This window comes from Calidris pugnax, unplaced genomic scaffold (assembly GCF_001431845.1).
Source record: "Calidris pugnax isolate Ruff unplaced genomic scaffold, ASM143184v1 scaffold56, whole genome shotgun sequence".
NCBI classification, from domain to species: domain Eukaryota; kingdom Metazoa; phylum Chordata; class Aves; order Charadriiformes; family Scolopacidae; genus Calidris; species Calidris pugnax.
Genome location: NW_015090839.1, coordinates 4,506,484 through 4,520,432, shown reverse-complemented (window position 1 = coordinate 4,520,432; position 13,949 = coordinate 4,506,484). Strand labels below are relative to the sequence as shown.

At 45.0% G+C, this 13,949-nt stretch overlaps 1 protein-coding gene across 1 annotated transcript; it reads right to left on the bottom strand.

Moving 5' to 3' along the window:
- Positions 1 to 2,120: 2,120 nt before the first annotated feature.
- On the bottom strand, positions 2,121 to 13,641 carry ANGEL1 (angel homolog 1 (Drosophila)). The gene is made up of 10 exons (XM_014941706.1): positions 13,035 to 13,641; positions 11,668 to 11,894; positions 11,003 to 11,072; positions 10,227 to 10,660; positions 9,422 to 9,548; positions 8,423 to 8,533; positions 7,620 to 7,689; positions 7,020 to 7,183; positions 6,004 to 6,168; positions 2,121 to 5,013 (listed from the first exon to the last, which is right to left on the bottom strand). Exons 1-10 carry the CDS (start codon positions 13,639 to 13,641, stop codon positions 4,922 to 4,924), a joined length of 2,067 nt encoding a protein of 688 aa, XP_014797192.1. The 3' UTR covers positions 2,121 to 4,921.
- Positions 13,642 to 13,949: the final 308 nt, after the last annotated feature.

Genomic DNA, 13,949 nt, shown 5'->3' with positions numbered 1-13,949 from the left:
CTTGATGGCCTCAAGCCCAGGAGTTGACAATAGACTTCAGCAGCAGTAGAAGGCTTCTTGCTCCTCTATTAAATATTCATTATTATTAATATTTAATAATATTAAATATTAAATAATATTAAATAATAATACTAGCAAAAAAGATTAAAGTGCTGTGACTTTCATAAACCTTTACTTCAGATGCTTGCTTGAAAACACCCTCTGCCGTATGTCTTACAGATTTTGTTAAAAATCAGATAACTCCCTATAGATGTATAGGTCAGAGTGATTGCTAGACAACAGAGTAAGAAAGACAAAACAGTGAAAAATAAGACTTTCTGCTCCCTCTTAGATCAGGCTTTCCCCCTGCTACTGATAGTTCCTGTAGTTCTGGGTTTTTTAATCCATTAGAGATTACGCTACTTGGACTTTAGGGACAAGCCTTTGTTGTGAAAAGGATACACAACCCAGCGAATCAATAATTAAAAAAAAAAATTAAGAAAAAGAAACCCAGTCAGCTACTATGCCAAGAAGCCCAAGACTGTAAAACTTAAGGCTCTCATGCCTAAAAGCATAGAGATATTCATGGCAAAGGTATATGACCCACTGTGGATAGCAGGCCATTACAGATTTCAGTTAACTCAGCTGGGTTGGCTTCCCTGGTTTATATTTTTATTTTGGCAAAGAATGACTGCCATCCCATCTCCAACCTCACTCTGGGGGAGGAAGGAAGGAGAAGAATAGCTTTAGAATAACTGCTGCATTGATCTACTTCCAGCTCAGCAGCAGTTCCTGAAAGTGGCCAACAACTGAATAAACTTAAGACTGTTGTAGAAGGCTTTCCATCCAGAAAGAAAAGACTAAAAAACTAAACAACATTGCTAAGGCTTGAAGTCAAGGGTTTGGGTTTTTTGTATAAAAGGGAAGACTGGATGGAACAAACGCGTCTTTTGTTGTAGCACATGCCAGCGTCTAGCCCAGTCCTTCTCCCACTTGCCACCTCAGCACCTGTGTTTGTCTGACCAAAGTTAGGAAAACTTTTCCAGCTCCACTATACAGCACTCCTATTCCCTTAGAGCACAAGAATGTGCAGTCTAGATCTGAAGTAAAATAAATACATTTTAAATAAAAGGAAAAAGAGCTTCAAGGCTAGAATGACATTTTCAGTGGAAGTTGGAGGATAACTTTTTGACAGGAGAAGCCAAACTTGCACAGCTGACAAAAGGAAGGAGCTTGAGGCATGCCAGCTGCTAAATCAGTCATCTTTGTTATCATTATAGCAGGTGAGTTTTCTACAGACACTCAGATTCATACTTTGAAACACGACACAGTACATTCAATGGCAGTGATGATGCAGCTTGTGCATTTCAGCGTGATGGTGCTCTGGAAAGCACTACAGGCCAAGCAGCTACTGACTGGTAAGGAGCAATCCAATTAACTTGCACAACAGGAAGCCTACAGAAAGGAGATGGTATCCCAGTAAAGCTTCTGTGCGCCTCCTTTAGATGAGCAGCAAAAGGCTTCATCTGCATTTGGATGAGCTATGGACATGTCTGCAAATTCCTAACAGTACATTCAATAAATGTTCATTAGTGAGGTGGTGGCAATGGCAGGAGAAATCACACTGTAGCAACACCTGTCTGCTTTGCAGACTGTTTGCCAACACCACTCTCAAATACCATTAGTAGCAGGACACATACTTTGATCCCTTCTTAAAAGAGGTTCTCTTCGAGATGCTGAACTGTTCTTAGAGCCTCTAAGAGTCTCTTCAGAGAAGAGGAACTAAGGTCAATTATATTTCAGAGTTCTCCTGTGCTTCACAAAGCAGGTGGCATATAGGGCCCTAATGATAAATCTTAAACTTTTTTTTTTTGTTTTATATAACAAGAGTTATTCACATCTAAGTGTTGGTTTCAGGGATCCCCCCTCCCACTAAACTCTTCAGGGGTGAGGGAACTCACTGTCTTACGGCTTGACACTACTAAAATGTTGAGTTTATAATAAAAGAGCCCTAAAGAATTTCACCCACAGCTTTTAACTGAAGAAATACAGCTGCAGAAAAAAAGATAACTGGATATGGCAGTCGTGGGAAAACAGCTGCTGGAGAGATACCTCATAAGGGAAAGGCATGGAGAAAGACCTCAAGCAGCAGCCAAGTTTCATTTATTGAGGAAAGGAAAGAAACTAAAGCAATTATATTGTTTACTGCTCCTTCCATCCTGTGTAATTGGGAAAACTGGTTATAAAGAGCATCCTCATGAAGTGATGAACTTAAAACTCTGAGAAAGTGAAGGAAGTCCAAATTCTATCTAAATAGCGTAACTAAATACAGTCTAGCAGCTGTGTGCAATCTAAGCTGTTGTATAGCAAAGATACTTTGTCTAAAGTGTTTGTCTCTACAGCTACAGAGTCCTGCAGCTCAGGAGACTGGTAACAGGGTGTAACACTGCCAGTGGTCTCTGGCATCCCCTCCCCTGAGCACCAGTCTCCCCGAGCTTTGCATCACTACTGAGGTGATGCAAATGATCCTACCTCTATGATACCTTCCTTCTCTGAGTACAGCAGATACTCCTGTTGCTCCACTTTCATAACCATTTTGCAGACCCCTTCTGCAATTCATCAGAAAGCTGCGCTAATGACAACTAGTGATGCATTTAGGTCAGGAAAGAGTGTTCTGAGCTACATGGGGAACCTTGGTTCTGCTTCCCACCACGAGCTGCTCATTAGCACAGCCTCCTATTGTATCACTGTGTGCTATTCTTAAAGCATCACAGAACACATTTTCTCCCTACAACTATATACTAGTTACTATTTTAGCAGCAGGGATGCTTTCTACCCACCCAATCTCCAAACTTCACCTATGGTCTCCCACAGCCAGATACAGACATTCACAGGTCTTCAGATCAATTTCATGTTAACTCCAAATTGCTCTAGAACATAAGGGTTTTTTTCTTTCCTGAAACTGTTAACTCTGTAGGGGTCTATACCAGAGCTTCAGGTCAAAACAACCACAGCAATCAACTCTTCAAGTCTGCCTTTGTCTCTCTGTATGCAGTCACTAGCAATGGTCCTGCATTTCTGCAACAGTCTCACCTATGAATGCTCATGGAATCATGTGTGAGCCAGGGCTTCAGGAGCTGCAGACCCCTCTGGGAGGTTTCTAACCTTCAGAAAGAAGAATCAGAGGACTTGCAGGCATTGTCCTGGGGTTTCTCAGCACATGACTCCATATCCAGTGTCCAACAGCTTAACCATTCCAAGTTCGTACCATACCATTTCATGTATCGATTGACCTGTGGAACATTAGATTCTCCAACAAAATATAGCTGGAACCTTAAGAGCTCCCTGAGAGATGCCTTCATACAAGTTACCCAAAGAAAAGTCAAGTCTTTGGTTTAAATAAATATTTCTTTAAATAAATAAAGAAGCACTTGTGATGTTGAAGCACAGCTCCTACACCTCAGTTACATCACAGGATTGGCAGGGTGCTTCGGCCAGTGCAGGGGCAACCAGTTCATCTGATGGTGCACCGTGCACACCTTATGGGTCTCAATAGGTGGGGCAGGAAGGCTGCTTTCACACAAACACACCCCCCTCATCAACTGACCATCGGAGCTAGCCAGCAATTACAACTGAAGCAGACAGGCAAAGCTGTAAGTGCCAACACTGTGTCACGGTGGTTTTTGTTTTGCTTTTAGTTGTTTGTTTTTAAACTTTTAGTGTCTTCCAAGTTTCCTATTACAATGTTACCAGCTGGTGGGGAGTTATATGCAACCAGGCTGCTTTCTGGCAACCTCTTTTCAAGCCTGGCAGAAAATAAAGCTTTCAGTTCACCAATTTCTCTCTCTTCCCCTCCATTTACAAATGCAACCAACTACCAAATCAGAGTAAGAGTACCTGCAGAAATTAGTGCAACTGTCAGACAAACAGAGCCATAGAAATACACAGCTCTCTATGTACAAGCACCAGCGCCAGGCCAGAACCATCACCTGTGAAACTAAGGGTGAAGCTGCAAACCTATTCACCCCCAGACTGCTGTTCACTTACACAGACTCCTACGTGTTATCCCAACTGGGGTAGCAAAAGCCATCCACACGCCACCAGGCAAATACCACACCACCTGGCAGGGAATATGCAGTCCTTACACAACCATATAGGCACAGAACACAGTCCCCACACGCACACCCTTGTATCTGTAGAGTTTACAGAAGTGAGCTGTAAAAGATCAGCAGTACTTGCTTTCTTTGGGAGGAGGGGAAGGGTTCCTGAATGTAAACCACTTTGCAAGACAAGCCAAAGGGCAAATAAATCATCTCTGTGATTTGGGGACATGCTGGGAGACAACAGCTAAGCCCACTCATTCCGTCTTTTGAACCCTCGTTACTGCTATCTTGTGTAGCTAATTTGTCCCCTCCTCTTTCACATCCCAGCCAAGAAAGCCTTGCTGAGCAAGCCCTCAGAGGGTTCAGCTGCCAGGAGCACGAGGTGCTGCAATTACTTTGTATATTTTTTCTTAATTAGAAAAATTTTATTTTTCAATAAAGAAAGTAACATTTAAAATATGAAAGTCCCCCAATATAACTCAGGAAGAAAGAACAGTATTTCAAGCGTCCTCGTACCCTCCCACAAGAATCTGAGGTGGGACCAGATTTCTCTGCCTCATTTGTGAACAGAAGATTGATAATGTTTCTGCCAATGTTGCTCGCATCTCTCACATCTGAGCATCAAATGTCAGGCTGAACTGGGGAATCTGCCCTAATAACAGGTACAGTTCTATTGGTTTTCTACTGGCCAGGCCACGGCTGACAAAAGCACACTGACAGGACACCAAAGGTACACTGGCATCCAAGTGATTGACAATCTTACCCCGAGTTACACAACCTTCCCCTCCCTCCCGATGCCTGTCAGGAGACAGGAGTCAGTCCTACAGGTCCTAACTTACCTAACCATGGTTGGCTCCAGATGAAGGCAGTAACATGAAGTTCAGTCTGTCACAGAAGGATGCTACTGGTTGGTTATCTGACCCCTGGCAGGCTGAATGGAATAGGAAGGGCACAGAGAAAGAGAAGGGCAAGTGACAAGTATCAGCCCTTCCATCTGAAGGCTCTGCTGCCTCTCACAGGCCTTCCATTTTCATTTCTCTTTCGGGACCTCCCAGAGCTACAGCCTCCTGGGGTTGTCACGCCTTACAGGACAATTTTTTCCACCTGATATTCACTGGGAGGATCATAAGCATTTTTCCAACAAGGCAGGTATCATTCTGACACTGCTAAAAGGAAGGAAACCTTCCCCAAGGCCTCCAGGCTTTTGCCGCAGACTGGAGCTCCTGCGGGTGGCTCTGTAGAATCCCTGACTCCATTCCTGGCAATCTCATTCCCTGGGCCATTAATCACACCAGGCAGTTTCTTGTAGTAACTGTTCAACTACACACACCCTCCTGCCAGCAAGTCAGCCCTCAAACATTATTAAGTAAAAGCCATTTCCATGCAGTTAGCAGAGCCACCACTCTCAAAGGCAATACAACTAGTCCTGGGAGGACCATACTTCATTAACTATCACTGAGAAATTAAAAGAACCATTGTTTTGGCATAGAATATTGGTGTATACGTCCCCGGCTGCTTGGTAGCAACTAACTAACCAGAATTAGGCAGTGTTGCCCCTCTCTTTCCCAGCTCCTTCAGGATCTCACACCGGGACAAATAAACATGGGATTTAGGTTGGTTCCTGCAGCAGTAAAACATCTGCTAAACAAAGCAGTGGAACAAGGAACCCTCTAAGGGATGGTAATACCTGAATACGACTGGAAGCCCACTGGGAACACAGCTCAGGTTTGCAGAGACCCACAAAACACCAATGCAAAAAGGACTCCTCCCATCCCTGCTTTTTGTAAGGGTATGAAGGGAGAAAGTGACTTTGAGGGCTGGACAAGGAAAAGAGTTTTCTTGCAAGCAAGTTGTGCAATCCAGAGCCCCAACCGTTGTATTTAGAAACACTTTTCTTTTGGGAAAGGGAACCAACACTAACCCTCTCTGAGGCTGGAGATTTCCAAGCCAAAGCTAGCCAGCAGGCAGAGATGATCAGATGAATAAAAATGATTTGGTAAGCCATTTGCCAGCAACAGGACATCTTCAGAGAGAAGGGAAAGTCGGCCAAGCAGCTTCAGGGCTCCATCCTGGTACAGCCTGCGACCTGACAAAGAAAATGGAAATAAACATCATCCAGAGACCAGTGCTGTAGATTAACTCTATAAAGTTGCAGGGGGATGCTTGTCAGTGCTTTCCTGTTCTTCCCCTGATGAGCGAAGACAGCCGGCACAAACACTGCATGCACCTTTGAACCCAGATATGAAAGCAGCAAGCATCCTGTAATACTGCTGTTCACTGGTTTCATACACTTGCAGGTACAGGAATAATACAAGTATATACTAAATTCACCAGGCAGTTGCTTACATGGGAAGTTCCTTTCCTGGTACTAAGTCATAGCAATAACTTCAAATTCCCCCCTGAGGAGGAATTCATCTCTTCCTTCCTAACCTCCTCCCAAAGTTGATTCTGACATGATCCAAACCAGCTCAGGAACAGTTCCTGGATGCATTTACACACAGTCTTTAACTAACAGAACTCCTGTTTCGGGTAGCAGAGAGGTGGTGCCATTGTAAGGCAACCAGAGTCACCACCTTCTAAGGCCAGTGTGTGGTTTCAAGTCAGATCAGAAGTCCAAGCCTTGACCTCAGGACGCCCAGCACTGCTGGTTACCAGGAGCACAAGAAAGATACTTACACAAAAGAACAGATTTCATTCTGTTGTAGCTTCCTCAAAAGTCTACATGAACCTAAGCTAAGCAGCTCCAGTTTTTCCATAACAAAGATACACAGCGTTTTCTCATGTTACCTGAGCAAATTTTGCTTGCACTTTGTGCATCATTTCAAAGTCACACCCTCTAGATCCACTCCAGCTTAATGAAATGCATTGCTGCATTCTGGCTTGCCTCACAGCCCTCTCCCAGTATCACAGGGATAAGCTCCACATTGCCATACTCACCCCTGCTCTTCCCATTCTCCACTGGCTCTGCCGAGTAGAAGATATAATCCACAGTGCATCCCAGCCCCATGGGCATCGTTGTGACCTCTGGGCGTCCCCTCTGTGGTAGGAAGTGGCTGTAGACAGACGTCAGGTTGAGGCCATGCTGGATAATGCCTGAAGACCTGCACATGAACAGCCAGCGTTTATCAAGGAAGGAAAGAGGATAATGAAGTGTTCGGTACTGCAGTCACAGCTGAAGTCAGATGTTTCCTTGCTGATGCAACTGTCCAAATTATTCCTATTTTGTGAACGCACAAAAGACCGTCTTTCAGTATTATTCACTCTGCTTACACCAAAGATAAAGTGGACTATGAACTTCCTTTGACTCAATACCCAATCCTGTCTATGCCCATCATTCTCAATCTCACCAACGCAACGCTGACAGAACAGCACCCAGCTGCTGGAACTACCCTTGGTGGATCTGGCTCTTCCAGACAGCCCTCCTTTCTCTTCTCCACCCTCACATTTATTTCAGTCTTTACTTCAGCCAGACTTTCAGTGCTCAGGAAAACAAACCCGGGCTTCAAGAGTGGGGCCACTGAAGGTGCACCAAATTACCTTGGGATGAATGGCTGGGGATCAGGGTCTTCCACCATGGCAGCAGGCTTCGGCCAGTGTGCAGGGCAGTCTGCAAAGGAGCAAAGAGATTCCAGCCAGATCTGCATAGATCCCAGAACAGGTTGCTCATCCCAAGTCTACAAAGCTTCTTCTAACACCAAATGAATCTTTTTGCCCAAGAAGAGCAGATAACTTCCAGTCATAGGCACTTTAAAGAAAAATATTCAAAGAAAACTCCAGCTCTAAGACTAACAGGAACATCCTGAGAGCAATCAGTGCAAACAACTGAGAAGTCATATTCTGTCCTGCTAAGTATTATCAAAGCTCAGGATACTTCCCTTTGCTCTCAAAGAAAGCTTATTTGCCTTAGCCTACAGCTTGCTCACAAGGGTGTCTAGAAAGGCAGAACAGAAATGCAGAGAGCAGAACCAGCTATGCCACAAGGCCTAGAGGTGAGGCAGTGTCTACTGAGTACTGGCATCCAGAGACATTTATGCTGTGGCAATTGTGACGTTACAGTCTTCAGGTTTGCTCTCCCCCACCAAAAATCTTGAAGCAGAAAAAAAGAAATATATATATGTATATTTCACTTTGTAAGAAGTTCTTTGAGAAACACAGTCAGTGTGTATGACAGTGGTATGAGATTGTGCTCCCCTGAGCACTGGTGGAATCCATTACTAATCCCAGAGCCACAGAAGGCATCCTTCTGCCTTCCCCTTCTCTCAGCAGGCATTACTTTCACCTCACGTTTTCACCAAAATCGAGCTAGAAGAGTAACAAGCTGAAAAATCTCCCATTAATACCTGGTTTAGCATCTGTCACACCTTCCAAGAGGACCAGCTGTGGTGGTCGTTCACAAGCAACATCACAAAAATGAAACTGGAGCAGGAAGTCCCGGCTGTACTTACGTCTGCCTGCAGAGAAAAACACAAGTTAAAAGAAAAAAATAACTGCAACGAAGTCACATCTACAGGGAACATCTGCATACTCTTTAGACCTTTACAGCTCTTAGACCTCTTTAGTTTGAGACGTTTTTGTGCTCAAGAACTCTGAGACCATGATAATGGGAATCACTTAATAACCTAAATGTAGAACAGAACATATGCATGAATGTAGAAGAACAGAGCACAGTTATTGTTATTGCTTTCCCTAATCCAACAGTCACGGTCAGCACCTTCACGAAATAAATGACGAATGTCACCTCTGAGACACCACAAGTTCAAGGGACTTTTAAACAGATCAGTTAGTGTGCAAGTCAAAGAAATGTCTGCCAAAAAAGAAAAAACAATTCTGTATATCAAGTTGAATACAAGTTCTACATTCAAGATTCCAACAAAAGCTATTTAGTGGGTGCTTTGGGGTTTTTCTGTTTGTTTTTTTTTTTTTTAAATCCTCTCCAGGGACAGTAGAGAACAGTCATGATTGTAACTGGGGTCTTAGGAATGACTGTGACTGCTCAAAATCATTCCCATAAACACCTGCAGCTGAAAGCTGTGGCTGCTGAACTTGGTTTACAACTGCACAAAAGCCTAAGTCTGGGAATATGAAAGAGATACACAGAGCAATCGTTACTGGTAGAGGAACATTCAGCTCCTGACTAGAAAAAGAAAATGGCAGAAATCGGCCTACAGCAATAGACTCCAGAAAAATTAAATTTAATTCATATACCAAAGAAATGGATAGAAGAGAATCTTTGCTGAGTGCCCCACACAACACATGCCCAAGCTACTCAGGGAGACAGCAAGGCCCACAAGCTGTCCATCCTCACCAAACTCATGTTCTCAGTGCACACTGGAGCTCACCTGGTTTCTTTGGCTGGCACAGGGTGACATATTGGCAATTGTCTGTTATGCCCAGTGAGCTTGGCCACAGTGGGGCTAGCAGTTTTCGACAATACAGCTGTTGGGAAAAGTCTTCCTGACCAGACACCTGCAAGGAGGCCAGAAATGGGAAAGGAAAGATCAGCAGCCCAGAGCAGAACTTTTGCAAGCTATTGAAAATCTACGTAAATACACTTGCCAGGAGCAAGACAGGAGAATGCCCTCACAGAAAGGCATGAACTAAGCTATTCAGATTATAGTGCAGATATAATAAACCTTCCATTGTGGGGGACAGATAAAATTAGCTAGAAGTCACCTGACAAGATACTTTGCAGGCATCTGTTATTGAATTGATGATTTAGCTCGAAAGCCAATGATGTATTTGATCATGGATACACACTAACAGGTAACCACAAGAGATTCTAGCACAGGTGCCCATTTCAAACTGTTTTCAGATCAAACATCCACATAAAATTTCAGTTAAGTCTTGGTGGAGTTGTATTCCCTACACTTCCAGTCACCCAGGCACAAAAATCCCATAACCTGAACTTAAGTGGTCTATTATCACTGGTCTGCCTCAAGGGAAATCAAAAAAGCAATGGTGGAAACAACATGCACATATCTGTCTGCCTCTTTCCTCGGCAGTGCTGGAGGCACTGGGGAAGGCTGCTGAATAACTGAATTCAATATTCAGACTATTTCCTCACAACAAAAAGAATGCAGCCATACAATTTTCTAGCAGCATGCAACAAAGAGCTACCCAATCCTGCTTCTGGCTGGCACCTACCTTCCAGGCTGGCATCCCATGGTAGGAAAGTTCACCATTCCGGATGAATTTGTAGAGTGGAGAATCAGGTACGGAGTTCAGGTCTCCACACAAGATGACAGGATAGTAGCTGCCTTTAGTAGTTTTTGCAATCTTGTCAATCTCTGCTAGGAGCAAGGCCATCTGGGCCAGTTTGATATCTCCCCGACGGGGATTGAACAAGATGTGAGTGGTGGCAACACACAAAGGACTAACTGCCTCCGGATCTAGGCCCTCTGGGAGCAGAGGCTGTAGCAGCAGCACCAGGCCCACATTATCCCGATCCAGGATGCCCAGGCCAGGTCGGAAGTATTCTACAGGGCTGACAGTGATCAGCTGGAACCTACTGTGTTTATAGCACACTGCACAGCCATCTGTCTTCGTCCCAGTTCTCCGTTTATAGAAGCATGCAAAGCCTGAAAAGAAACCATCACCCATTAGAAGGTTTAGCCAGTCACTACCTTGGGTTCCCCACATCAGCTGGGGAGTTCAGCAAGTCTGTGTAGCAGAAGAGGTTCCTACTATGTTTGCGTACAGCATTATACCCAATTCTATTCCAATAATCACAGTGTACTCTTTCTTTGCCTTTCTAAGACACTCTCAGTTTTGTTACTCTGATCTGTCAGCTCTGAGAAAGATCAGCTACAACAGCCTCCTGACAAACTGAAAAAGCTCTCTCAAGATCCAGCACTGTGAAGACATTAAGCTGCTTGCCCAGTCCCATGAGCTGGAGATGCACACACAAAAGTAGGACATACCCATCTCCTTGAACTTCGGTTCCAGCTGCTCCCAGTAATGGTTCTCTTGCACCTCCTGGAGACACAGGACCTGGAAGGCAGGCAGAGACCTCACTCACTCCACCAGTATTTGCTAGTTACCTTGTTTTGTGGAAGCAAGAAAGTGGAAAAGTATACTCATATACCAACCCTGCAACCAGAAAGGTCATCACTGCAACTCTGGCCTGTACTTTCCAGATAGGAATAACTTTATGCATCACATTAGCTTATCATTCATTGTTACAGTGACGAGGAAGATGATCCTTTGTCACACAAAGAGGACTCAAGGAATAGAGAAAAATCATCAAGTCCTCTTCTATGCAGGCTTCCCTTACTGTGCTCCCTTACAAACCTGGTCCTTTCCTCCCCAGACACACATTATCTCTTCTTCTGCTGTTTAAAGTAAAGCCCTGCCATCAAAGTATGACTAGTTTCTAAAGTAACACAATGAAAGCAAGATAGACACCAAAAACACATATGTATGCACAAGGCCTCAAACACTCTCAGAGGAATCAGTGCTCAGTTACCAAGCAGGTAGTATCTTCCTAGGACTTTCCCCAACATTCCCATTTTTAAATGTTGTTAGGTCAAACAAGGAATTCAAGTTCTGGTGACGCTGATGTGGAAAGGGCTCAAGTCATACTCACATCAGGATCCCAGTGCTGGATCTCCTGCAAAAGGTTTGGAAGGCGGTAGTCCCACTTCAGGATGTCTGGATGACAGTGTAAGTAGAGATCAACGCCCTGCTCCACCAGGTCCTGGGCAAGGATGTTGTAAGACATGACTCGAAATTCAAAGAGAGGAGTGTTTTTCGAGACCTGCTCTGGCACACAGGGCTGGGCAGAAAGATCCTCCCAGTCTCTCCATAAAATCTCTACATGCAAGAAACAAAAAGCCAAGTTAGAGCCATACGGGGTACCCTGCTGATACTTTTGTTTCCCTGGGACCCTTAAAATAGCCATTTTCATTCACAGAATGATAGAATGGTTTGGGTTGGAGGGAACCTTAAAGACCACCTAGTTCAACCCCCCTGCCATGGGCAGGGACACTTCCCACTAGACCAGGTTGCTCAGAGCCCCATCCAGCCTGGCCTTGAACACTTCCAGGGAAGGGGCCTCCACAACTTCTCTGGGCAACCTGTTCCAGTGTCTCACCACCCTCACAGTGAAAAATTTCTTCCCAATATCTAATCTAAATCTCACCTCTTTCAGTTTAAAACTGTTTCCCCTCATCCTAATGCTACGCTCCCTCATAGAGTCCCCATCCCTCCTGTAGGCCCTCTTCAGGTACTGGAAGGTCTCCCTGGGGCCTTCTCCAGGCTGAACAACCCCAAATCTCTCAGCTTGTCCTCACAGGAGAGGTGCTCCAGCCCTCTGATCATCTTCGTGGCCCTCCTCTGGACCTGTTCCAACAGGTCCATGTCCTCCCTGTGCGGAGGGTTCCAGTGCTGGACACAGTACTCCAGGTGGGATCTCACCAGAGCAGAGTAGAGGGGCAGAATCACCTCCCTCGACCTGCTGGCCATGCTTCTTTTGATGCAGCTCCAGACATGGTTGGCTTTCTGGGCTGCGAGTGCACACTGCTTGCTCTAAGCTAGGGTGTTCTGGTCCCTGAGCAAACCTTCACCCACTCTGGTTTTCAGATGCTTTTTTTGGATGCCTTTGGATAGTTGTCAGTGGGGATGGCATAACAGAAAAACAGAGTCAAGCATATGGAAAAACTCAACCAGCTTTTGGGTGCTTTTCATATTATACAGCCAGTACTTAGGAACAGTTCCTGGGAATCGCACATATATATGGATGTTCAAACCAGAAGGTCTAATATCACAGAGACTACTAATTGTAGCCCTCCCTCAGCAAAAACTTAGTTTTCACTAACCGATCCTGTCAATTCTGCATGGAGAGATAAAATCAATGTCTTATTGACAGCAAGCCCAGCCACAATAAACCTGACCACATTCACTACAAATGGAAATCTCAAACTGAACATTAGATTCAGAGCTGTTACTACTGACCGTGGTAGGGCACCTCTGTCGGGAAAGGATAAAACTGTACCACATTCTGAATGGGCCAGGCTGGGGGGTCCGTTGGCACAGTCTCTTCTTCACTGGCTAAACTCCATGCCAGCACAGCTGGGTCTTCATTCTGCACTCCCACATCCAGAGCAGCACAGCCCGCTATCTGGTGATCTGTCTGTGGCACCACAGCTGCCCAAGGGGCACTGCCTGCTACAGCCACTGTTTTCTCTACTGGTAATTCTGCCAGTTCAGCCAGTTCATGATCTTGCGGTTCTGAAGAAGCCAAGGTGTGTAGCTCTGTCAGCTGCTGACCAGCACACCGGGTGACTTCTGGAGCCGAATTCAGGTCACTGAGGCTAGTCATCAATAGCTCTGAACCTTCTAACCAGTCACTACTGAGTGCAACTGATACTTCCCCCTCTGCTGGAACACTCTCGCTGGCTGGCAAATTCCCTGCTCCTTCCTCCAGCCACTGCTGGAGAAGGGCTTCTTGCTCTTCTGGGACTGATCGTTCGCTGGTCGCAGCAAAGACGCCTTCTATCTGGGTGGACGTGCTCTTCGCCAGAAGCACAATCTTTCGACAGGTAAAGAAAGCATCTGACATTTAAAAACAAACAAAACCAACGTAAGACAGATGGAAATCTTCTCTCACTCACGCTTTTCTTTTTCCTCTACGCATTTGCTACAACTCTGTGCAACACAACCATTCAATATAGCAACCCAACGAATGACGTCTCTGAAGAAAAACAGCTGCAGTCTGAAAAACTTACCTGCCTCTTCCTGAACGCTAGGCCACAGTCCAATTCTAGTTGTGTCAGTCAAAGTCGCTACAACTGTACAGGATGGCGACAGCTTTACCAGCTCTAAGGAATGGAATTGTAACTTAGACAGCACCACAGCCAGTCAGCCAAG